Source organism: Epinephelus lanceolatus, chromosome 1, assembly GCF_041903045.1.
Source record: "Epinephelus lanceolatus isolate andai-2023 chromosome 1, ASM4190304v1, whole genome shotgun sequence".
NCBI classification, from domain to species: domain Eukaryota; kingdom Metazoa; phylum Chordata; class Actinopteri; order Perciformes; family Serranidae; genus Epinephelus; species Epinephelus lanceolatus.
Genome location: NC_135734.1, coordinates 28,540,494 through 28,567,388, shown reverse-complemented (window position 1 = coordinate 28,567,388; position 26,895 = coordinate 28,540,494). Strand labels below are relative to the sequence as shown.

The 26,895-nt window shown below is 41.8% G+C and overlaps 1 protein-coding gene across 2 annotated transcripts in view; it reads left to right on the top strand.

Moving 5' to 3' along the window:
- Positions 1 to 26,895, top strand: part of ca16b (carbonic anhydrase XVI b) — a 137,555-nt gene that overhangs the window by 94,642 nt on the left and 16,018 nt on the right. Inside the window, exons 7-16 of one of the 2 annotated variants that reach the window (XM_033626516.2) lie at positions 2,326 to 2,483; positions 3,609 to 3,801; positions 10,566 to 10,750; positions 16,864 to 16,972; positions 17,088 to 17,137; positions 17,225 to 17,972; positions 19,607 to 19,745; positions 21,496 to 21,534; positions 22,605 to 22,696; positions 26,089 to 26,180. In XM_033626516.2, the coding sequence (XP_033482407.2) occupies positions 2,326 to 2,483; positions 3,609 to 3,801; positions 10,566 to 10,750; positions 16,864 to 16,972; positions 17,088 to 17,137; positions 17,225 to 17,972; positions 19,607 to 19,745; positions 21,496 to 21,534; positions 22,605 to 22,696; positions 26,089 to 26,180 (1,805 nt within the window). The remainder of the gene's footprint in view (positions 1 to 2,325; positions 2,484 to 3,608; positions 3,802 to 10,565; positions 10,751 to 16,863; positions 16,973 to 17,087; positions 17,138 to 17,224; positions 17,973 to 19,606; positions 19,746 to 21,495; positions 21,535 to 22,604; positions 22,697 to 26,088; positions 26,181 to 26,895) is intronic. The other variant, XM_033626517.2, reaches the window with a different exon arrangement.

The following is a 26,895-nucleotide window of genomic DNA, read 5'->3' as shown; positions in this document are numbered from 1 at the left end:
CACAGCAGCTCTGTTTACACAGACACGTATGGCTTGTTTTACAACCCGCCGCCGCCGGTCTTTATGTGAGCATAATCATACACTGACAAGGATATGTAAATGGATGAAGATATATAGAAGCATAGAGTCATTGCGAGGCATCCATGTTGGTTTCGCAAGACCAGTGCTGGGCTTTGTAGAGTGCTCCAGGGATGATATTTATCTGTAGGCCGCCGTGGAAGTTAGCGCCACCCTGGTTCCCTTGTCAAAAAGCCAATGGTATTTTTCCACTGGATTTTATAGTATTGCAAAAAATAAGCTCTGTGGCAAACAAAAGTTTTGTTTGAAAGGAATTAAAGGCATGTCCCAAATATGGGCCCATCGATTTCAGCGATTTCACCAAATGATAGCCCGGGCTAGTAATTGAAGTTTTATGGCACTTACACGTTTTGTTCAGCAAAATAATCTTCGCAAATGAACACCACTTTTAATGAATTTTGAAGCCTAAATGCAATCACAAGGAAATAAAAAGTTATTGCTACGCTATAAACGGACTACACCACAGTTGCATGACTCAGCCTTTCTACCCCAATGAAGCTGTAAAGCCGTGTGATGACATGATGTAGTCCCATTTAACTATTTGCGAGCAACCACATTTTTTGAGGCACTTGAAGCTTCAGAAATCACAGGTGGGGTATTTACTGACATATCTTATGTCGTAGAACAAAACCTGAAACTCTCTTAAGCTTGTGTTAACCACAGACCTTATTTCAGGCATCTAACCAAAACCTATTCAGAAATCCCTTTGACTTCAAGACGAGCGAACCAGAAGTGCTAGAATGCTAACTCATTTTTTAGGAGTCATTCCTGCAGGACTCTATTAAATTGTTTCTAATTATGATTTCACTTCCTGTACTTTCTAAAGATGGATGTTTCATGTTGTGTTCTAGTAAAGTTGTGACTTTTTTGTGGGGGGGAAAAAAACTTTTACGACTCTCTGAATGACTTAGAAAAGACAAACACATGAGTGGGAAAAAAGCCCACTTAAAGACCACTAGAGATTCTTTAAAAGCATGTGAATTGGCCCCAGAATCAGAAAATGGGTCACATTGTTCAGTGAAATTTCTACATTCAAAATTCCATTGAAGTAATTGCAGTAAAGAAAATGGCCTATTTTCTGATTGGTCCGTTGTCAGCTGGGAGGCCATTTCACCTGTGGTTTACATTTCAGAGATATAAAAGCTCCACTTTCCCTTTTCTATATAGTCTTGATAACGGCAGGTTGCCAAAACATGTTGGTCGTACAAGATTATTTTATGAATCTCCATCAGCCTTCAAACGTGTCTGAACCCTGTGCTGTGCAGCTGCACAGATGTTCGTGCTAACACCACAGTATCTCTCATCTCTCAGCTGACAGAGAGCTTGTGTGGGTGTGGTGGTTTTTGGACTCTCTTCCTGCTGGCTGCTAAATGCTCCTCGCCTCCTCCCCCGTTAGGGTGGTTGGTTTTCCGCTTGCTCGTTATCCCACAGTCATCCATCCATCAGCATCTCGGCGGCCCATGAGCGATAGGGCACGTACACTGTCTGAAGACAGGGAGAAGAAAGGCTGTGAATACTGAATTTGACTTTGAGTACAGATGAGGCATGGGGGCGAAGCTTCCAGTGCCTCAGTAGTCCTATCAGTCCTATCACCCCAAGCCTCTGCTTTTTTTTAGATAAGTTCATGAGCTGTGAGAGATTGGATTTGACATAAATTCAGATTTATTTGGGTTTTCCACGTCATAATTCAGGGGAAAAACACTTGCATAACACACGCAGCATATTTGCAGGAGATAAAGGGATCCTCCTGCTTGTTGTTTTGTCTTTTCTTTTAACACAGCCATGCCTAGTTCTGATCACAGGGGACACAGCAGATCCGGTAATCATTTGGATCTGTCTTAATCCCTGTGGCCAATGCGGCAGTTGTTACACGTAACAGAGCGGGCTACCACCCAGCAACAGATCAGCTGTCAGAGCAGGCCATTTTATCTGACTTCCCTCCCTTTTCTACTTTCTAAGGAGGACCAAAGAGAGATCTCTGAGTACAGAGATCCGGCCAGAGTGATAACAAGCAGTGAGGCTTTTAACTGCTGTCCCCATCATTCCACTAGTGGAGGTTTCAGGAAGGCAGTTAAAATGTCACAGGGAGGATGAAACGAAACAACCATGTTAATGTTGGTGTAAATGTAACTGAAGATATGCGGGGGGTTTTAACAAAGGATTAAAGAGTGTATACAGTCCGTAGCAGTATTTATAGTGCTGTTCATGTCTTTGTACTGACAAGCTTTGATCCCATGCTCTACCCAGAAAAGGAGACCAACCTCAGGTCGTTCAACCTGAGGGATCTGCTGCCGTCATCGGTGGACAGTTATTACCGATACACCGGCTCTCTGACCACGCCACCCTGCATCAAGGTGGTGGAGTGGATCATCTTCTCCAGGCCTGTGTATCTGTCCCACTCACAGGTGCGTCAAGTCCACACACACATGCCCAGACAGCTATATTCTCCGTTTGCACACAGTGGATCACATGCTGTCCCACATGCTGTTTTTCTCCTTATCTCCCTCTCCTCCATCTTTTCCCTTTCCCCTCGTTCCTCCACAACTCCTCTGCACATGAAACCATAACTGCCTATATAGTGGATGAGTAAGCAGGAAGGGGGAGCCAATTACTGGAATCTGAATGATAGTGTGATATAACTTTTATGCATATATCATGCTGTTGATCTGAGACAGTGACTATAGGGTCTTAAACTGAATACTGCTGCAAACGGACGCTGGTTATCACACTATTAAAGCTGATCAAGTGCAGCAATGTTCATTAATTAAAATGTTCATTAAATTAAATTTTTGCTGGAAAGGTTTAACATAAGTTGAATACAACATGTAGCATTTTACAGCACTCACCTGTGTGCTTTACAGCAGCTTAGCTCCCACTGTTTTTGCCATTTGTGATTTTGAGAGATAATGTATGCCAAATCATGCCCCGTGCTTTTTGCTGATCCCATACACAGTCTTTTGCTGCATCTTTTATACATACAATTCTCGGGTTACCCAGCTGCATATCCTCCAGAGCGTTGTGTGCTGTAGAAATTTGCAGGGCTCAGTGGAATTTCTATCAACTTGGAGGAGGACAAATCTTTTGTTCAGAAATGACTTCTGCTGCAGGAATATTGACCACCGCCACAATGTTTGTGACGCTCACAGATATTCTTTTATGAACCTGTAATTCATTTCTCCAACCACGCATAGGACACATTGATTCCACAGTATCTGTAATGTGTAGTCATTACAGCACGCGGCAGGAGATCATTCATGACAATCAATGGCCACAAATTTGCCCCATTGAGAAGTTACAGCCCGGTAGGTAGCCAGGATGATGATTGAGGTCCATGCCTGCTGGTGCCTGTGGTGTGAATGTTCCTTGCAAATGCTCTGCTCCAGTTGTGAACAGTCAGCTGCTGGCAAGTGGCTACAAATGCATTTCTGCATGATATATTATATATTCAGCACACACACACACTCAGACACATAGTAACAAAAGCTCTCTAACTCTGCTTCAATAGCTATTCTCTGTTTCTTTACATCTAGCTGGAGGCCTTTTACTCCATCTTTACAACAGAGCAACAGGACCACGTCAAGTCTGTCGAGTACCTGAGGAACAACTTCAGGCCTCTGCAGGACCTGGACAATAGGAAAGTCTTTAAGTCAGCTGTAAAAGACGCATGGCAGAAAGATTTAACCGAGGTCGTGGGAAGCCCTCACAGCACCGAGGCTTCAAGAGGTAAGTTCTGTTTCTGCATCGTGTCTCATTCTCTCATTTGCACTACAGCCTCACTGGTCTGACCCAAGGATGTCCTGTAATTACTGTCATTACTGTCACTATTTTATTGGTTGTTGTGATTTGCTGCCAAAATTACTCACAGTAGTAAAAGTTTGTGTATTATAATTATTACATAATACACTGTATGTAGGCCAGGATTACTTAGGAGATCAGCAAACCTCACATCCTACACAAGCCATAGCTGCCTGAATATATTTTGCAAATTTTAAACCTTCAAAATTTGTCCTCACTGACCGCTCGCAAAGTCCCGACTCCTTAGTTACTGTTGCCATGCCTGTTAAGTTTCCTTTCTTGCACAGCACCTACAGTTTACAGATAGAGATAAAAGTGGCAGATTTACAAACAGAAATTCTTAGTTAACAGTGGCAGACAAAAGCAGGCTGGTCATTTCTACCCAATGAACAATGATTTTACCGTCTGAAACAACAATTACCGCTGGCAGATTTTGTTAGCTGTAGCTAGCTAGCTAATTAGGCCAACAGTAGCGTCACGTGGCAGTTAAAAATGCTGTTTCTGACTGAGTTTTTAATCTTTCTAGTCGACTTCTTTATATTAAAACACGAACCCTGTAAAGAGGTCTTAAACATGCACTTGATGTCTTCATACATGACATCCTGCGCAAAGACTGAGGCTTCAAGGTGCATGTCCCAGGTAAAAAATCAGTATCCTTACCAGTTAAGGTCCAGTGTGTCAGATTAAGCGGGATATATTGGCAGAAATATAGGATTATGATTTAATAAGTATGATTTTGTTAGTGTATAGTCACCTGAAAATAAGAATTGTTGTGTTTTTGTTACCTTAGAAAGAGCCGTTTATATCTACATATGGAGCAGGTCCTCGTCCACAGAGTCCGCCATGTTGACTGCCATGTTTCTACAGTAGCCCAGAGTGGTCAAACCAAACACCGACTCTTGATAAGGCCATTTGCGTTTTCATGTCAGGCACCGTAGTTTTTTTTTTTTTGTTTTTTTTTTCTTTACCAGTTTAAATCACCAGGGCCATATGTTTTGGGCAGGAAGAGACCTCTGCCGATAATCCGGCTCCTGGTGAAAACCTCCTCAACTTCTGGATCTTAGGTTATCAGAGAAAAAAGGGGAGCACACATAAGCAGGCACCGAGTTTGCGGAGTGTCTCTGACATGCTGAACAGCGTTGCAGAAACACTGATTTGAAATGTGAACCACTTTCCTGTGTTTTTACCAGTTTTAATTACTGTTTTTCTTGGAGAGGAGGAAACTTCTGCAAACAGTCTGGCTCCTGGTAAAAACCTCAGAAGCAATTAACACTAAAATAATCATAACTGGGTGTTAACAGTTTGCACACAGGAGAAGTTTTAGCTGGTTGCAGTCTGCAGTTCTCACCACAAGGTGTTACTAAATCCTTCTCTCTGCTTCTCAGGTGATGTGTGTATTGCATACAGAAATAATGGAACAGCATAGTTCTTGTCTTGCTGTGTAGAGCCAGTTAGTTGTGGTGTACAGTATAAAAGAATGTCAGATCTTGGCCTATGAAGTAATGTTAGGTTACGACTACAATCGCAGGAAGGGGAAGGGGTGTGGTAAATGGCCAGTTGACCCCCATGCTGAGGTGGTTGAAGTATCACCGATAGTGTCCAAAGATGCCTCCGTAATAACGTAGAATGAAAATGTCAAAAATAACGTGTTCTTGAATTCTCCGCATTTGTGTGTAAATGGCACGAGTATTATCACAGGACCTCTGAGTGTCCATGTTGCACAGGGCTATTATTACCTGGGGCCCTCGAGTTATTTGTTGCAGACATTGTTTATGTTCTCAGTCCCATGTGAGAGTGATATCCATGATGTGCAAATTAAAGTTTTGACCCTGTATTAACACCCATTATCATCTATACTGTTTTTACTCTTTTGTTTCCCCCACAAAGACTGCTCAGTTTTTCAGCACTATTTATTGCTGCTCAAAAATCTAGAGACTGCAGTGAAAATTTGAGAACTGTGATAGTGGTTTGGGACCAAATTCGAGGCTCATTTAGCTGCTCAGCATGGAGACCCAGCTGAAATCAGTAGGTCAGTGAATATAAAAGGACCGTAGTAGGTAATTCTTCCTCTCTTTTACTAGAGTAAAAATTACTTACAGAGCAAATTCTGCTGCGATTAAAATCCCCACATGAATAGGTAGTAATTCAAATCAGGAGATTTTTGGAGAAAGCGGTGCTGTCAGAACAGAGCACATGTCATTCTCTCGTTGTCACAAGTCATTCTTATATCAAAGAACATATTAATACAAAGCACAGACCTCATGCGGGGCTTGATTAGAGTATTTTTGTTCCTCTCTCTTTTATGCGTGCATCTTGCAGCGCTTGCTTTAACAGAAGCGTACAGGAACTATGGAGACTAATGAGAAAGGCTGCTGCGCCTTAAAGTGGTGTTGTTGGTGTCTGGCGGGGAGAATTGATTGGGAATGCTTGTGATGAAGTTGGAGCACTCTCACAAGGCCGATCAGCAATCATCATTAATATGTGGCACAGCTAAAATAGACCCATACAAATTAAGTTGTGAAATTGCTTTTGTGGCATTATGTCAGTAGGCAGAATGAATGTGGACCAGTGTCTCTCCATCCCCCGCCTCCCCTCCCTCTCGCTCGTTTTCTCTTTGTGTCTCTCTCGTATTTCTGTTTCACTGTGCTAAAATATAAGAATCCATACTTAATGGGAGGCACTGGGAGTAAATGGTGTCAGTCTTACCTTCATGGGTGACATCTGTCAAGGTTGTGTTAGGGGGGATATTTATCTGCGCACAGTAAATGATGGCTTTGCTTGTAAATATTGTGCGGGCCAGGGCCATACCTTGACTGAATGTTCCATCACTGTGGCTTTTATAGCCATAAGAGTTGTTTGGCCATTAGAGATGCAGAGCCTCTGATGCAACATACAGGTGGCGGATTAGTTTGTGTGGGGCAGACTCATTGTTTGTCCAGTAATAATGCCAAGACATATAGGGCAGTATTTACTTGTTTGTGCTTGCTCTAATACGGTATCTGCATAGGTAAAAACAAAATCTCCTTTTTCTCATGATCAAAGACCAGATTTAGGCCCTGTCTATAGCAACAGATATTTTTTAAAACAACTTCCTTTAAAAAAATAATTCTGTCCACATGACCTTCATTTTACAAAATATTTCTGTCCACACTAGAAGGCAAAAATGACTCCAAATGCTCGCCAGTGTTGGAGATCTACTGGAGATCTCATCACCAGGAGCTCACTCAAAGATGTGAGTAGATGTGCAAAAGTTTTTCTTCCAGTAATCCCAGACAGCAATCCCACTCTGTAAAGTGTCCTACCATCTGCTGGCTTGATCAGGCCTGATCCAAAACTGTCATTTTTGGCAGACTTTAAACCGCAGACACTGACATCGAGCGAAAACCTTGGGTGTCTGGGATGCCTCAGTCCATCTGTTCGTGGTGCAACAAAAGATAAAAGATAGAAACCTGTTTTTTAATGACCTCAGACTTCATTTGTGTTTGTACGAGAGGCCAAAAAGAAACAAAAATGTCTGTTAAAGTGCAGACAGGGCCTCAGCGTACCTCTGTTCAGAATTTGCGTGATGGTGATACGGTCCATTGGGCTGCAACTAACTTTTATTTTTATTATGAATCAATCTGCTGGTTATTTACTTGATTAGCTGATTGATTGTTTTGTCCAAGGTGATGTCTTGAACTTGTCTGTGTTGTGCGATTTTGAGTACAAAACCATTGAGTGTACAATTTTATGAAACAAAGGAAGTCCTCACAAAGCAGAAGCTGGAACCAAAGAATGTTTGACGTGTTTGCTTGGAAAAAACCTCAAGCACTGTTTAGTTATTTAACTGCTTTTGACTTCAGTTTCTTCTCAACAACATTGTTAAAATAGTCTAGTAGTTTGATGTTGTCACTCAGTGTTGCAGTGTTGGTATTTAGCCTTCAGATGACATGCATAACATAACTTTCCTGTAAACTTCACCAAATACCAGTCATTTATGTTAAAATCAGCTTTATTTATTTATTTGTGTTTCCAGTGAAATTGTTTTTTCCATCATTCCGATTGACGCATTGTACGGCCTTGAGAGGAGAGAAGAATTGGACCTGCTGTTTGTTGACAACAGTCAATTCATCCCCGTTATGGAAGAATGTGCCAGGAGAAAGATTCGTGTTCAGCTCTCAGAGGTGTTGCACACCGAAGTGAAACTATGAGGCTGATTTCGGGATGTTACAGGTTATCTTTTTACAGGGAGTTAATAGGATTTTTCGCACTGGCCTGTTAAATATTTTTGCCAGTGATGAAACATGAGGAACTATTTATTTGATTCATGCTGTCTCTTAGCTAAAGATTTTGTGTACAGTTGAACCTGAGATAAAAGTGACAAAATCTATGCATACAAATATTGAGCAGATTTCGAGGTAAGCCTGCCACGATAATTATGTTAACGACTTATTGAGTTAATGGCAATATATTGTACTTGTTTTTTATAGCATTTATGAGCCGAGTGAACAGAAAAAAAACTAAGCTGAGACAGGTTGCGCTGCTTCTGTTCTCTCATCTACTCTCTGTGTCCAAGTTTCTCTATGGGCGGGGCTCAGCTCACACACCAGACATGCATCTATCTATTGTATATACTCTTAAGAATTAAACTTTAATTGCTCCTTAAGAGGTTGTACATGCATTATTATGCTACTATCTTGGTCTTAAAGCAGGGGTATTTAACACATAGCCCGTGGGCTAGAACTGACTTGCCAAAGGGACCAGTCCAGCCCATGGGATGACTTTGCACATCGTACATTGATGCACTTGGGAAGGCTAAGAGGTGCCAGGTTTCAGGGGCAAATTCAATATTGAGTAGCCTACTTCATGTAATATGCTGCTTCAGAGGCTTTTTCACCCTGACCAGAATACAGCTCTCTGAAATAAAAAAAAATTGTACTCTTCATATTTAAAGGTTTTAAGCATTTTGAAAATATTGTCAACTGGCAGCTTCAGTACAAAATATCTGTTCTAGACTTCAATCTTTAAGCAATATTGCCTAAACTTAAGATTTGCAAATGGTTTGTACAGCAGGAGATCATTTAACCTGCCTCCTGAATAACTTCCACTTTAGTTTGGTGTTGTGGTGCCAGCATTACCACACAGGAGCGGTAATATATGGAAGAATGTACATGTAATGACGGAGAGTAGTAGACTGACCGAATGTGCAAAACCTGAAACAGGAGGCTGAAAATTTTCAGGATGTACTTGTGCATCTTTACATTACAATAAAGGGAAAAATCGAAGTTGTTGTCATTTATTGGTTATTAAGAAATGGTCCAGCCCACTTGAGATCAATTTGGGCTGCATGTGGTCCATGAACTAATGTGTGTAAGCAACAATAATTTAATTACAATTGTTTGTGGGACAAAAGTAGTTATTGTGACAGGCCTGTTTAGAGGCGCACTTATTAACTCTGCTGCCAACCTGCCATTATATCAGAAGCATTTATAAAATGAACAACCTTAGATCAGTGAAGTTTACAGCTAACACAGACCTCATGTTTGCTCATCAGTAGACCTTATGAAAAAAAAAAGTTTCCCCAGTTATTGTGGAAAAAAAAACAAAAAAACATTTTCAACAAAATAAAAATATGCATTGCAACAGTGTTGTTATTCCGCGGTGCCAAACAGGTGTTGATTGGATATTTAGCTCGCAGATTTACTCATGCTGTTGATTTTAGTGTTACTAGTGCACCAGTGTTGATGGTGAAAAAGGGCGATGACCTGACAGTAATGATGCAGGCATTGAAACCGTGATGATGTCTTCAGCTGTTATTAAACGGCTGCTTTTGAGCTACTGAAGTTGACAACGAACATCTGACGGGTTATAATGCATTTCACACCTGTCATACCTCATCAACACCCGGAGATATTCTCGCTGTTGTGTGCGTTTTTTCTCTCCTTTTGTCCTTCTGAGTGATTTCCTCCCACCCTGTCTGCCTTTCACATATCACCGTGCATCATTTGCACCATAGCTTCACTTTGTAAATGGAGAGAACTGTGGTGACAATTTCAATTTGACAGAAACCCCGTGTGCACGTAATCAGCTGACACTGGTTCCTGATTGCTGTTGCCCTGATGTGCTAAGAAGCATGTCCAGATTGTTCCCTCTTCACACTGACGGATCCCTGTGTAGAAATATGTGCTGCAGCCTACACTGCCACCTTGAGGCAGACTCACAGCTTTTCCCTCATCCTCCTCATGCACCCTCTTTAATGTTGCACAGACAGGAACTTGCAAATTACGCATGGGCAGGAAGTTGCGGTTTCATCTGTCCCACATGTTTAGCACTACACACACAGCTGCTTGGTATTCCACCTGGATTCTCTTGCAGTATTGTTGGCATGAAAATGACACAAGTGTCCAGAATGACAATCAGCGCTGACACCCAAAGTTGTACCCGACCACTGTCAAGCCTCCGGGAGTGTTTTTGTTATTGAGTGACTGTATTATCTTGTACTTTTAGAGGTTCCTCAAGTAGAAATGGCTTTGAATCAAGTCAGCAGCAGACAGTAATAATAGGCTTGTTAAAAGGCAACCTGCATTCTGCCCACACACATCAACAGACACAAATACATGTGGTCAAGAAGTCCTCCCAACACAGCCTTTCATTTTCACCCAGCTGCATACAGACTTCTTTAACTTGCTCACCTCTCCTTTCTGGTGTTTCAGTGTGCAGCAGTGCTCCAGTGAGCATGAAGATCCAGCCGCTGAACCAGACGGCATTGATGGTGAGCTGGGAGCGCCCTCTGACCGTCTACCACCCACCCATCACCAGCTACATGGTCTCCTACAGCTGGGTGAAACGTGATGTCGCCGACGAAAAGACCTTCACCAAGACTGGGGACCAGAGCATGGTGTGTATTATTATTATTATTATTATTATTATTATTATTTTTATTATTATCAACTGCCTCTAACAGCTGCTCACAGCCGTTTCTCAGAGTTGTCGTCTTGCATGTGGCCGAAGCAGCTCTGACTGGTTTGCAGAGCCTCAGATGTATCTGGCAGGATCAGAGGGTGGCTGGATCAGTGACAGTGTGTATAGGAGGCGACAGGATGTGATGAACTCTGCGCGTGGCTGTTGCTTGATATGAAGGCCCAGACAATCCCCTGTCACACACCTGTCAATGAGTAGACACGTAGGACTGTCTCACACACTGACAAGTCTAACTGATATATATGTAATGTGTTGACAAATGCGCCTGTGGCCTCGTCTCAGTCTAAGCACTTTCCATCTATTTATTTAGTTCAGTCTGCGATGCAGGTCAATATAACACAGGCTGAAGGATAACTTACAGTATAGCGAAACTGCTTTTTTATTTTAACAATTTGAAAACTTTTAATCATTTGAAAAAATCCCATCTGTTTTGAGGCATTGGAGGCAGCTCTTTGAACACAAACTGTCGTCTTAAAGCAACCAATGCAGGCAACTGTGCAAGTTTAGTCCTTTAGATCTCAGTGAAGTTTCTGACATCAGTGATCACACAATTCTGCTCGTGTGCCTCAAACATTGAGTTACCACTTCATTTCTGCCTGTATCTGTATCCAACAGAACATTCACTGTCTCCACAGAAACATATCCCTCCTCCTGCAGGAGGTTATACCTACAGGGCTGTTCTTTTTTTCTCCACACTACACATTCTTCTCCCCGGTCACATATCCTTCCATTTGAAGGAATCCAACACCCAGCTGTGCATCTCCTTTAAAGCCTACTGACCTCCAGCTGTCTTGGCAGTCTGCATGACTGCCTCTTTAGATATAAACAGTGCAGGGGCAGAACACTCAACCACTGGTTCAGAGACCTAGGATCAGTTCCTCTGGGGGCAATACTACCTGCAGCTTGCATTCCAGTAAACACAGTTGTCACTGTCATGAGTGGGAAGCTGGTGAGGGATCATGCAATGTTGCTGCACCAGTGACTTCCACTGTTATATTGGAGAAAAACTACTCAGAGGAATTTGGATCTGAGGGGAATGATGTACTGTAAACCGTGGCATGTATAACATCCTCCCGTCATTCTAATGCTAACACTAGCTGACTGTTATACCAGCTAATGCATTAGCAAATAACCCCTTCCGCCCAAGAATGTGTGTTGCTTACTTCACTTAGATGTTTAGCCTTCACTGTGCAGGGTTATGCATGTGTAGAGTTTGACACTTAAAAAGCTGTTTTCACGTTCTACAAGATGAGTTTGAAAGCAATTTGTGGTCAAAAATTCAACTCACACACACACACACACACACACACACACACACACACACACACTGAGCATGGGCTGTTCAGTGAAACAGGAGACACCTTGTATTTAGCAGTTAAAGCTTTGAAATTAACAATATTTGCATATCCACTGTTTCTGTCAGAGGATGGGTACATGTAATTTGAAGATTATTTTACCTAGGTAATTTGTGGAAAAACCATATCAAACTCAAATTAGTATTTCATGCAGTTTAACTTTGAAGGATTTTTTCAAGTGGGTTCATATGAGGTACTTATCCATAGTCAGCCCATTACCTATAGTAGGTCGCGGTCAGTACGCTCTCAGTTTGGAGAAGCAGGCAGGAGTACCACCACAAAAGCTAAGCAGTGTACTGCCATGGATGAGGGCAGCAGCAAAACATATTCTACACACCTAAAAAAAGTCAATATCAGCCCAAGTGTACACTATATTTATAATATTTTCACTGCTTTACCTTGCTATCAGACAGCCTCTTGCAACAGGGAACTTAAGCTGTTATCTGTGCCCTTTTAAAGCCACCAGACTCCTTTGACAAAAACAATAATTTTACCTCGCAGAACATGGGAGTTGCTGGTCTACCTCCACCTCTATCAGTTAATTTGTTTGTGTTATTGTGACTTAGGTGTTTTAAAGAGTCAGTTTGGATTCACTTAAGGCTGTCAGATTCTGGTCAGTTGGTTGATATGCTCTTGTCTGACCGAATTTTCATTGGTCGGACAATCGCTGGTGTTACTTTAATCGGCCTGTGTGTCCACCAAGGTGTTTCTTTTCCCAGCTTAAAACGGCTTTAGCATGTTTAGATGTCCAATGTGATGGTTGGTCTTTGTGTTATTTGTCCTGTCCCTTCCCCACTGTGATTTGACGGCTGGTGACCGTGACTATGGCAGCGTTTTACCCAAAGTTAGACATTTTTCAACTCTCATTTTTAAGTGGAAAACCACTTAAATAATCATAGAAAACATACAGTGTCGGATCTATCTTTTTGGGTTTATTTTACCAAGTCTCCGAAAAGACACTGTGGTTCAAGGCTGGATTATAAAGCCTCTGAAAGGAATAGGATCACACCGGAGCTCTTGTTGGAGCGGCAAGATGGCTAACGTTAGCCTCTGGGCCAAAATTAGCAAGTCTCTCACAGAGATATTTAACATTAGTGACGCTACGTTGTTTATGACGTCATCAACCTCAGAGTTAACTTCTATGGTGTCCAGTATGTCAGATTGTCTTGGCTCAGCTGGATGCTCCCAGCAATACAGTACACAGTTTATTGTCAGATAATATTACATTGGAGACCACAGTAACTTTTGACTTGAGGCATTCCACTTGCTTGAACACTTCACTTTTACTTTACAGTTTACTTTTCCTGGGCAAGTGTTCATGTCGAGCTCTGTGACAGAAAAAAACGACACACAGTGTTACCAGGTAGAGTGCTCTCAGTGCACTGTGGCCAATTTAGTTGCTCTAAAGATAACGTGCAAAAAAATTTTCCCCATCAATCAAATTATTGGCTGAAAAGTAGATAGAATTTCAGTCAACCGAGAGTTTCTTTGGTTGATTACAGCCCTAAATTCACCAAAGTCACATATTAACACAAACTAACTGATCGAGGCAGCGGTAGACCAGCAGCTCCTGTGTTCTTCAAGGTAAAATTACTGTTTTTGTCAAAGGAGTTTGGTGGCTCTGAAGGAAGCATAAATGGATGTAACAGCTTCAGTTCCCTGTCTGACAGTAAAGTAAAGCAGTGAAAATATTCTCAGTATAGCAGACTTTTCAGCTGGCACTTTTTAGGTGGCCAACATACATTTTGCTGCTGCTCATACCCATAGCAGTACATCGCCCAACTCCTATGTCAGTACTCCTGTCTGTCTCTCCAAACCAAGGCATGCTGACCACCAACTACTGTAGCTAATACATCGACTATGGATAAGTACCTCATTGAAATACCTCTTCAAAAAAATCCAAACTATTTCTTAAAACGTGCCTGGAGGGGATCTTTAACTTACAATCTGGTTACCGAGGCTTTCAAACTATGGACAAGCAGCTTGAAAGGAATACGCAATCAGGCTTCCTGCAGTCAAGAACTCCCTCACAAATGAAACCAATGCTATACTTGGCTAGAAATAGATTAATATTTGTTTTATTCATTTAACTCCTGCCCCCCTCTCATCTGTAACTTGTTCAGAGACCTGCTTCAACAGTTCTGTCTAGTGTTAAACAGAGGAACCGACTCACCACAATATCAGGTTCCCCGTGCTGGTTACCTGCTCCTCTCAGCATCCTCCAGCTACATTTACTGACCTTTTAACTCCGCATCAGCAAAACTGCTCCCTGAGGTCCTCTGGCAGAGCCGTCAAATTTCTGCAGCTCAGGTCTTCATTTTCTATATTCTGTGGTCTTGACATGAGGACAAGCATCCTCTGTTACCATACTGTGGTATAACTTTCTTGAGATGTCAAATATGAGGTAGAGTAATTTCTATGTAAACCTACAGTACAGGCCAAAAGTTTGGACACACCTTCTCATTCAATGCGTTTTCTTTATTTTCATGACTATTTACATTGTAGATTCTCACTGAAGGCATCAAAACTATGAATGAACACATGTGGAGTTATGTACTTAACAAAAAAAGGTGAAATAACTGAAAACATGTTTTATATTCTAGTTTCTTCAAAATAGCTACCCTTTGCTCTGATTACTGCTTTGCACACTCTTGGCATTCTCTCCATGAGCTTCAAGAGGTAGTCACCTGAAATGGTTTTCCAACAGTCTTGAAGGAGTTCCCAGAGGTGTTTAGCACTTGTTGGCCCCTTTGCCTTCACTCTGCGGTCCAGCTCACCCCAAACCATCTCGATTGGCTTCAGGTCCGGTGACTGTGGAGGCCAGGTCATCTGCCGCAGCACTCCATCACTCTCCTTCTTGGTCAAATAGCCCTTACACAGCCTGGAGGTGTGTTTGGGGTCATTGTCCTGTTGAAAAATAAATGATGGTCCAACTAAACGCAAACCGGATGGGATGGCATGTCGCTGCAGGATGCTGTGGTAGCCATGCTGGTTCAGTGTGCCTTCAATTTTGAATAAATCCCCAACAGTGTCACCAGCAAAACACCCCCACACCATCACACCTCCTCCACCATGCTTCACAGTGGGAACCAGGCATGTGGAATCCATCCGTTCACCTTTTCTGCGTCTCACAAAGACACGGCGGTTGGAACCAAAGATCTCAAATTTGGACTCATCAGACCAAAGCACAGATTTCCACTGGTCTAATGTCCATTCCTTGTGTTTCTTGGCCCAAACAAATCTCTTCTGCTTGTTGCCTCTCCTTAGCAGTGGTTTCCTAGCAGCTATTTGACCATGAAGGCCTGATTCGCGCAGTCTCCTCTTAACAGTTGTTCTAGAGATGGGTCTGCTGCTAGAACTCTGTGTGGCATTCATCTGGTCTCTGATCTGAGCTGCTGTTAACTTGTGATTTCTGAGGCTGGTGACTCGGATGAACTTATCCTCAGAAGCAGAGGTGACTCTTGGTCTTCCTTTCCTGGGTCGGTCCTCATGTGTGCCAGTTTCGTTGTAGCGCTTGATGGTTTTTGCGACTCCACTTGGGGACACATTTAAAGTTTTTGCAATTTTCCGGACTGACTGACCTTCATTTCTTAAAGTAATGATGGCCACTCGTTTTTCTTTAGTTAGCTGATTGGTTCTTGCCATAATATGAATTTTAACAGTTGTCCAATAGGGCTGTCGGCTGTGTATTAACCTGACTTCTGCACAATGCAACTGATGGTCCCAACCCCATTGATAAAGCAAGAAATTCCACTAATTAACCCTGATAAGGCACACCTGTGAAGTGGAAACCATTTCAGGTGACTACCTCTTGAAGCTCATGGAGAGAATGCCAAGAGTGTGCAAAGCAGTAATCAGAGCAAAGGGTGGCTATTTTGAAGAAACTAGAATATAAAACATGTTTTCAGTTATTTCACCTTTTTTTGTTAAGTACATAACTCCACATGTGTTCATTCATAGTTTTGATGCCTTCAGTGAGAATCTACAATGTAAATAGTCATGAAAATAAAGAAAACCCATTGAATGAGAAGGTGTGTCCAAACTTTTGGCCTGTACTGTATATTTGAACCCAGAGGTTGAGTGGTGGTGTTTGGCTCCTCAGATTAACTGTTTTTCAAAGAATGGATTGACTTGTTTCTTTGTTGTTGTTTTGACATAATATCTTTATGTTCTGTTTAGAGTGTATGTTGTTATTCTACATTTATTGCAGATGACTCACCGGAAAGAACGGTTAATGTGTCCGTGATGTGCTCTGTGTGGTTACGCTCCATTAATACAGTCGATCGGTCGCTGTACTGACAGTATTCTCTCCACTTCTGTCTCCGCTGTCAGTCTTTTTTATTTGGCCCACTTCATTTCCATTTCAATTTTCAGTTTCTATCTCTGGACACCTTTTTATCTGAATTATTTTTGAGAAATACTGGCTCTCCAACACCAGAGGCAACCAGCCATCCGTTCTGAGGGCCATTTTAATACAAGTAAAGCCATCTGTAAAGTGCACAACACAATTAAATTAGACAGGAAATGAAGTTTTAAACTGCGTCAAACTTGTGGGTCGTACTCTGTTGACTCAGGGTAGTATGTTTTCATTTGAGGAAATATGAATTAACAGCATCCACAGTTTGAATGTATAGCGCTCTTAAGTGTGTACATATGTGCATGTTTTGTCTTGCAGAAAGCCGTGATCACTAATGTGTCCCCTGACGTCCTGTACCTGTTCAGAGTGCAGGCAGTGTGTCAGCATGACCTGCGCAGTGATTTCAGTCAAACACTGCTGTTCAGAGGTACCTGATCAAAACCCTCCAGCCATCTACTCATTATGTATTCCTACAGAAGATCTAATCATGTCAGACACATGAAATGGATTCCTAAATGCTGGCTTGCTCTTTTGTCTTTCAGCCAATACAACAAGAATATTTGAAGGCTCTCGTATTGTGAAGACGGGGATGGTGAGTTGACCAGGAGATGGCAGTGCAAATTTTCTTTTTGTTTGTTCGTAACACTCATGTCACTTTGTCTTTGCCCGCCTCCGTCAGCCCACAATTTCTCCAGCGTCCTCTGCAGACATGGCTCCCATCAGCTCCGGTTCCTCCACTTGGACGTCCTCTGGCATCCACTTCTCCATTGTCTCCATGGCAACGGGGATGGGCCCCTCCTCTAGCGGCAGCCAAGCCACAGTGGCATCGGTGGTGACGAGCACCTTGCTGGCAGGCTTGGGCGTGGGCGGAGGGGTCATCTCTTCCCTGCCCAGCTCTGTCTGGCCCACACAGGCGCCCCAAGCCACGCAGAACCCCACCCGTCCATCCGTCCCACCTCCGAAGTCCAGCACCGAGCAGGCAGCGCCCCAGGGCTCTGAGACAGCTGCCCCTTCTGAGGAGAAGCAGGCTGCACGTGAGGGCGAGGAGGAGGAGGAGAAGGAGGGGGAGCGAGAGGGAGAGCAGGAGGAGGGAGAGGATGAGAAGAAGAGAAAGAACAAGACCGCACCTGATAATGAGGAAAAGCAGGCGAACAGCACTGTGGCCAAAGAGCCTTTAATCCCCACCCCCACATCCACAGCCAAAGAGAAAGAAGAGGGAAAGCCGACAGTCAAAGGGACCACAGTACCTGCAAGCACCAATGACGACGAGCTGGTCAACGTAGAGAAGAAACCCACAGATGTAAATGCAGTCTCCACTCAGGAGCCTCGTAATGACACTGCAGAGATGCAGATCCCCCAGAGCTCCACACTGTCTCCAAAGATCAGTGGTGGTGGCAAGAGTCTCTGGCCTTTCTCTGTCCACACTGGTGAGCAGACCTCTTTCTCTCCCACACATCTACAGATCACAATGTTGTTTTTTTTGTCCCTTCCCAAACAGACACATCCCTTCTGAATTCTCAGCAAGGCTCATTCTCTTGTTGTCAGCTATCATACAAAGCAAGGCTCCCTTCCAAAGCAGATTTCTGTAATCACTTCCAACAGTTAGGGAGCCCAATTTAGCATAACAAATACATTGATATAAGACAGTGACTACAGTGGTTACCATTTCTAGTCAAAGATAAAGCTGCAGGCTTTTGTGTCACTACAACACAGAGGCCTGAAGGCAGAAGTAAGTCATCCGCCATAGGGGCTCTGCCTCCAGGAATCCCTTGAAGCATAGTCTGAAAGAGTTTGCTTCAAGAGAGCAAATTTTAAGATTTTTCCAACAGATGTTTTACCTTTTTAATACTAGATATAAGATGTTAGTGCTATTGTTAGTGACATTAACATTATTTGAAAGCTGTAATCAGGCAGTCAGTATACATGCAACCCTTTGGTTGAAGCTGGTTGACATGAGTGGAGTTAGATTTTAATACAAGTTGGTCTCAGGAGGGTTTTTCTTTCTGTTAATGCATGTGTTTAACCATAATAGACTTTTAGATTTATTAGTCTTTATAGGTTTATTCTTAATCAAGCTTAATTTGTAGCTCAAACCACCTGGCTCAGGTTGACATTACATATAATAGTGAAGATTAAAGCCCCCATGTGTAGCATTAAAACATTTCTGACTTTGGCGCCTCCAAGTGGTAGCATCAAAAAGGACACTTTTGTACAAAAGGACCGCACGCTAATATTTTCCTCCCCTCCTTTCCCTCGTGGATCTGACCTGGAGACACATAATTAATCAGCACACACTGCACCATTTTTCACCAAGATTGTCCCATTTTAACAAACAAAAAGTCGCAATCAAGTAATTTGAAACATACTATACTTTCATAAAAACAGTCCTACACATAGGTAACTTTAGCAAATCATTTGGTGTGATGAGGAATCCCTACTGGAATCGAGACGATAATGAGATGTTAGCAAGAGGTGAGCGTCATGTAGGCGTCCTGTCATCCAATTAATGCTGACTCCATCTTCTGTTCTCAGCTGTTTGTCAGCAGTGGACAGCGGCTGGCTAACCTGCCTTCACCAGGCTGACTGACAGCTGAAATTTACTGAACCAAAATATTTTTCATTTTGGCTCCCTGGGAGGAAATCAGCAGTGTTTTTGTGTATTGATTCAGTGATTTTATTTCCCTGCCCACTGTAGCGAGTCTCTGTGAGCCTGCCTGTTTCACCACAGGCAGATTCCCCTCAGACTGGGAGCCTTGATTAATCAATATAGATGTGGATAATAAGTTTAAAACACTATACAGCAGGATATCTGTGCAGTTTAAACAGCTGTTTTTGGAGATTACGCTTAACTAAATGCAACTCAAAATAGACTTGAAATGTAAAACACTGTGGGGGGGTCTCCTTGAGTTAGTGTGGATTGATACTTCAATAAAATGGAAGCGAATCTGTCTGTGATACACATCAGAAACACTTTTCAAAACACTTTCAGTGTAGATTGGCTGTAACTCGGTAGAATATTTTTTTCAGCCAGGTGTTTATGCGCTTGTTTATTACGTTTCAGACAAGACCATCTTGTCCAACGTGACCCGAACCCCTCACCCAGGGATGGGCAGGATGGTGTGGATCGTCCCCTTGGTGGTGGTGTCTGCTCTCACTCTGCTCTGCCTCATAATGCTGCTGATTGTGATGGTCTACTGGAGGTGAGTTCAATGTACTTAACCTCAATCCAGATGGCACAGTTTACAGCTAAAATAAAGTAAGGTAAAACAGTAAAATGTCTGCACAGGAAGTGCTGATACATACAGAAATGCCTGCTCCTGATAAGGGTATCACTGATACCTCCTTCAGGGGTATGGAAACTAGCTGCCCCTCACCCACACTTACCCCCTCGCATAAATCTCACATTTCGTGTTAAGTGTCACGCCTGCATGCATGTCTGGATTTTCCAGTCAGTCTGCTCCACATTGAGGCCCGCCCAGTTTGGATTTTATGCACATTTGCATGTGTGTGCATCAATCTCACACAATCTGGTGGTAGAACTGCTTTTTTTTTGCCTCCATGTCGTACATCAGGCCCATCACCCGCCTGGGTGAGGGTCAGGAGACCTGAAGGCCCTGCAGAGCCAGCAGGGGTCCCAGCTGTGTCTTCATCTGCTGGGCTGATTTCCAGCCATGCCACTGGGGCCCCAGTAATTACACAGGCCAGGCCACTGGCACATGTGGGATGGTTAATGAGTTACAACTAGCATTACGGACCATTTCCTCAGCTGGTCCCATGCATATTTACTGTCTCCAAAGACTGTGCTTCTAGTTGGGTCGGATTTTGTTTATTTACAGTTTGAGATTTATTTGTGTTAATACTTGAAATGTGTTAGATGTATTTCATAAATTATTTTTACCAGGATATTTTTTCAAAGTGTGAAATGGATGCAGCAAATGTTTATGGGCCAACAACACTTTACTGTGGCATTTTGTGGTGTCAGATAATATATGGAGCTGATAACCAGGCTGTTATTTATACCCCGCTTTTAGAGGTGTTAAATAAAAAAAAAAAACAGACAGTTGAGGACGACTGTAGCGGATTCAGTTGGTGGATGGATTACTGAGAGTTGTGGTATTTGAGTAGAAGAGCAGGGGCAGCTTTGAGATTAGAAATGGCCATCACAGCTGTTGTTGTGACAACTCTGACAGTTTGCAGACAATGCCTGCTTCCCCTGGGGAAAAGACCATGATGAAAGATGAAATCAACCCATTCACACTCTCTTCACTCTTCATGCTCTACGTCGTCTCTCTTGATGACAGTCCCGCTATAAAAGCCTGCGAGCTTCTCTGCTCACAGATGTTTCGGCCATTAGCAACTTAATAATGTTTATTTAAAAATACGTGATCAATCGGCCATCTTTTTAAGTTTAATAATGTATTTTTTAGCCTGTTCATTTTCTCATTTAGTCCTAGGTTAAGAGTCTGTCTACAATGAAATTAATTGCTGGCGTTACCGTATACATCTGGAAGCCCCTGAGGCCTGAGGTGTTTGTTAAAAAATCACAGATGTTCAAATGAGAGAGAGAAAAAAATCCCATCTCGGGTTAGTGCCTCAGTGCTGTGCTAACACCAGTGTTGAATGGGATGCTCCTCTCCACTGACTTCCATTCAGAAAGCTTATTCCATCCCACCGTCCAATCCCCCACAGCAAACTTATTCTTCTGAGATCACGGGAGAGAATCAGGGAGGAGGTGTCTTCCACGCTGCTCAGTTAGCCGCACCACATCTGCACCCACAGGGAGTCACTGGAGTGGGAGGCTGTGACGCAAGCCAGGGGGGAGCTCTCCTCCCTTTTTTTGTTTTCACCCTCCCCTCTGTGTCTTTCTCTCTCTTTCTCTTTCCATATCATTTTAAACACAGTTCAGCATTTTTATTTTTCTCTCTATGCTTTGCTTTATCTCTGTTAAAGAATGACAACCATCTGCTCCCTCCTCTGCATCAAGTACAGGTAGGATTAAACCTGGGAAATGCTGGCACTGGGATCAAACATGGGTCTTTACTATGCATTCATTAGTATACATTGTGTGTGTGTCAGGAGGGGGTGGAGGCTGAAGAGGATGTGCAAAGTGCACAGGACCTTAAAGATTCCTCACTTATAGACCAGCTCTGTTTTTCAGGAGCTTTCTAAAAGTGAGGAACCAGATTTTTATTTAATTTATTTCTCCTATTTAGAAAGCATCTAATTAATCATGTAAGAGTTGTTCATTTTTGTTATGCTCAATGTGGGGAAGGATGTCTTTTATGTGGAACTTTTAAGCCTAAAAAAATAGTCAAAGCTTTGATAAACCCCAGAAATAATTTGGATAATATCTAAAGATCATTGCTGCTTTCAGCCTTTCAACATTCAGCACTGATTTGACAAGATGTACATTTTTTTGATCTTTGAAATTTGGGCTTTGAACGGTGTAAAATTTGGGGTAATTGTCCAAAGAGAGGCTACAAAATTTTGGCTTTCAAAACAACAAGAATTACTTATGAATAAGTAATGAATGTCAAAAGTTTCATCTGGTCCCGATGAAGACCTTTGTCAGTAGTTTTCATATGAACATCTGTGCACTGAGCAGCAGCTGCTGGCAGCGATCACACACACACACATTTTCTCCAGAAAACACGCCTTTTAAGTCGATTTTGTTGTCCTCAAAGTGGAGTGAGATCTCCTGAAAGTGGTGTGTGATGCCCCGAAGAGAGAATCTGTGTTTGGATTAGTTGTCTTCAGTTTGAGTAAAGAGCTAAATTTGGTGCTGTGCTGTGTGTCGCTGTGAGTTGTTTACCTGTTCCCTGTAGTCAGCTCAGACTGTGTTTTCCAGGAGCTGCTCACCGTCAACGGCTCTGTGTGCGATCAGCCGTGTCCCACTCACTCTGGGGTTTTCATTAGCAGTTTTCTGCCGTTCCTGTGTCATTCTGCTCAACTTTTAGATGCTGATGTTGACAGACTGGATCTGAGAACAATGGGATAACGACTCCCTAATAGACTTCACTGTGGCATCACACTGCTCTTCTCTCTCTGTGTCCCTGTAGGAGATTTTTTCAGACAGCTCACTTCTATGTGGAGGAGAGCAACTCTCCACGGGTTGTGGCCAATGAGAATATACCAATCATCCCTATACCAGGTAAGCTGCTTTCCCTTCATCATATTAAATTATTCATACATGTGATGTTCAAATATCCACATATTAAAGTTTTTTTTTAGATTCACAGTTTGTTGCAGTTTTCTAGATCAGTGATTCCCAACCAAGGTGCTTGTGTTATATGGTGTTTGTGTCCCCCAGGGGTATTCTGCAGTTGCTTTGGTGTATGTAACTCAAGAACCTGGAACAAATTGAAATTACAATTGGAATAAAAACATCCTCATTAAGTGAACTAAAACACCAGAACACAGTGTTTAAAAGGGAGTAAAAACTATATAGCAAGCAAGAAACAGAAGCTGAAACAGTTTGCTGAAAGTAAAATAATTAACAGATGAAATAGATGGCTAAATTAGCTTAATTGTTTTGTCAGTAGAATCTCAGAAGATAGTGAACCTTTGTAATTTGCCAGAGCTCAAAGTGACGTCTTCAAATGGTATCTTTTATCAAACCAACAGTCCCAAAATCCAAAGTTATTCAGTTTATTATTATGTATGACAAAGAAAAGCATCACATTCTCACATTTAAGAAGCACGAAACCAGCAGATATTTGTCTTTTTTTGCAGAAAAGAAATACTAAAACAATAATTTGATTATGAAAACAGCTGCCAATCAATCTTCTGTTGACTGATTGATCGATTAATTTTGCAGCTCTAGATATGTGGTTAAAATAGTTAGCTCAAAGTAATGCAATAAATAGATGAGACAGAGTACTAACTTAGCTCAAGTGACAGATGGACAGTTGAAAAAGTTAGCTAAAAGTAACTGATAGACGTAGGGCTTCAACTGATGATTATTTTCATTATTAATTCATCTTTCCATTAATCGTTTGGTCAGTAAAATGTCAGAAAGTAGTGAAACATGCCCTTTGTAATTTCCAAGAGCCAAAGGTGACATCTTTAAATGGTGTCTTCTATCCGACCAACAGTCCTAAAATCCAGTTACTCACTTTATTATTATGTATGGCAAAGAAAAGCATCGAATTCTCACATTTATGGAGCATGAAACCAGCAAGTGTTTGGCTTTTTTCTTCTTCTTTTTTTGCAGAAAAAGAAGTACTTAAACAATTATTTGATTTTCAATACAGCTGCCATTGATTAATTGTCCCAGCTCTAGATATATGGTTAAAATAGACAACAAAAAGTAATGCAATAAACAGCTGAAATAATTAGCTTAAAGGAATGCTTCATCCACACCCACCTGACCATTCAGTCAGTCATGACCTGTTACCTTGAAATTGTGTTGAAGACTTTGTGCAGTACAATCGAGGTCTGATTTATCCAGTCGTATGGGCAGTGCTTCCCAAACAAATGCATTTTTGCTAAAACTTTACTATTTAAAACTGACCAGAGTCCAATACCCTTTGGGAAGTACTGAGCATACGACTGGATAACTGAGATTTGGATTATAATGCACGAGTTGTGTGAGAGTTTGTAAATGGATGTTTTTTATTTATTTTTATTTATTTAACCTTTATATAACTAGGAAGTCCCATTGAGACTGAATATCTCTTTTACAAGAGAGCCCTGGCCCTGGTAGCAGCCAATCACAACACATCTAAAATGCAACATATAATACAAAAATCCACAATAAAACAACAACTATTCAAACATGGTGGCGACATGGCTACGTCACCACATTCTTTATGATGCCCTTAAATTCATCGATGATGATCATTTTGATACAGGTTTGCTGTTGTTAAACATGGTTCCCAATTGATCAGTAAATCAATATGTTCGCCATTTTCCGTGGAGGCATAGAAGAAAAACACAAATCACAAATCAAGGTAACACAGCAAGACGAACTGATTTACAAATGGTTATTTTGTGGGCGAAGTATTCCTTTAAAGCGATGAATAAACAGTTTTAAACAGTTGGCTTAAACTAATGTGTAAATATTTGAAGTAGTTTGGTAAAAATAATGGATAAATAGATGACACAAATGGTGGCGTCACTTGAATTCATTTGACACGACTGTGGGAGTAAATGAACAATAAATATATGTAATTTAACTTAAAAAATATGTGACTTTAAAGCTGAAACTGAGTACCAAAAAATCACAAAAAGGCATCCTGACTAACTTTAAGTGATACACGACCACTGATACAGGAAACATCCACAAGCCAGCACAAACTGTTTTCAAATGGTTGTCTCTATTACCTTGATGTCTGCATTTGCACAGTTTCTGGCCATTTACACGCGAAATGACTCTGAGAGCACCTCTGTAGGAATTGTGTGACGGGCTTTTTGTTGCCTTTAATGTCCCAGGCAGCAGCGTAGTGGCAGCTAGTCGATATCAGACTTTACTTTCACAGTCGCTTAAAGCTCGGGGACATTTCAAGGCTGTGATATCACAGTTAAAGAGCACAGTTGATGCCAGTATTGACTCCACATTCATTAGGGCTTTTATTGCTTGTCTTTTTCACTCTTTATTCCTTTACTTCTTTTCTCTCTCTCCCCCTATTTTCTCTGTCTTTTCTTTTAGTCTTTTAGAAACTATGGCAATTTTCTTAACAGCACATATATTCTGCATGACTGACCATGTATTTGATTCAAGTCGAAAATGTGCAAGAAAATGAAATTCACAGAACAGTGGCTCCGCAGGCTCAAAATTTGCATCACTTATCTTCATAGATATTTGTAGACATTTATATGTTTAAAGTGGGAAATTACATAATGAGATTACTGTTAAAAGCATTTATATTGCACATGGTGCTGTCGGACATAAATGTGAATGTACCTCTGTGTGGTTTTATATCCATCAAGAAGAATTTGGCCTAATCAGCCTTACCTCATTTCAATTTCTGGCTCCTAAAGCCACATTTCACCCAGAGCCATTCGGATGAGCTGATTAGACTGATAAGTGACTCTTGACACTAATACAGGGGAGGACATTTTGATAAATGAACAGATTAACAATCCAGAATTCACCTTTACGCTGTAACCACTGAGGCAAGTAAGAGCCCTAAAAGCCCCAGCTGCAAGGGTGTATTAGTTAAGACATTTGCCAGTATCAGCAGCGATGACAGCTGGGTCCCCTGCACTATTGTCCCAGTGTGATGGTGACCAGCCTTATCAAAGATCCCTCATGTGTGATTTGGGGCCGATTCGCCTTAGATGAGACAGATGCTCCCTCCTATAAATGCTCAAAATACCAAATCTAGACTTCAGTGATAGAGATTTGTCTCTTAAAAATAGCACAACATGTATTTTTGTTTTACTTTATGTCACATTTGCTGCATGGTTTTATTAGAATTTTTTTTAAATGACACTCATTTCATTGACATTCACAGAATACATGGTAGCTAATAATGCACTACAGTCAGCTCCACACACACAGTAATGGGCACATTGCTAACTGTTGTGTTTGTCCTGCAGATGACATGGAGGCCATCCCCGTTAAGCAGTTCATTAAACACATCATGGAGCTCTACAAGAACAACCTGCAAGGTTTCTCTGAAGAGTTTGAGGTACACTTCTCAACACCACTTCAACACTGATTCATTTTGAAGCCTTGTTAACCTTTGCTATACAACTAATTGTGCTTTTACGTTGGAGTTGGGTTCAGTTGTTCCGTACATCGTCGCCTTTTAGTTCTGCTCCGCTTCATGTTCACATCGACTTATTCAAAACTACTGAAGAGGAGTGAACATGAAGTCATTACATGGGCTGACAGGTGACTTGTTGATTGGACAGTTTTGGCAGCCGTCGTCCTGCAGCATCAGCAGTATCGCAGGTCATGCAGCACTTTACTGCGCCCACTTATTTATTTATGTTCTCTGGTGTGTCGGGGAGCTCATAAAGAAATAATTGACGATGAACATTGTCATAAATAGTGTTGTTGGTTGTTACATGTCATGCATTTCACTCTGATTTGATTGGCCGGGTTGCTTTTTTGACGGCTCACGATCAGCAGATGAATTTATTAGTAGTTCAGCTTTTGAGTCGTCAAAAATGACTGATGCTCTGCTGTCATAAAATCCAGTAATAATCCCATAATCCTCATATGAGCCCCGCCACAGTCTGCTCGGGGGCAAACAGAGACCCTCCTTTTCAGATGGTCTGCTTGTTTGATCTGCACCAAGTTCCTGTTACAGTTTTTCATACAAACTTTCCCACCAACATGGAATTGGTCCGTAGAAAGTGGAGAAGGCCACAATGCAGAAGTCAAGTAAGAAATCGTTG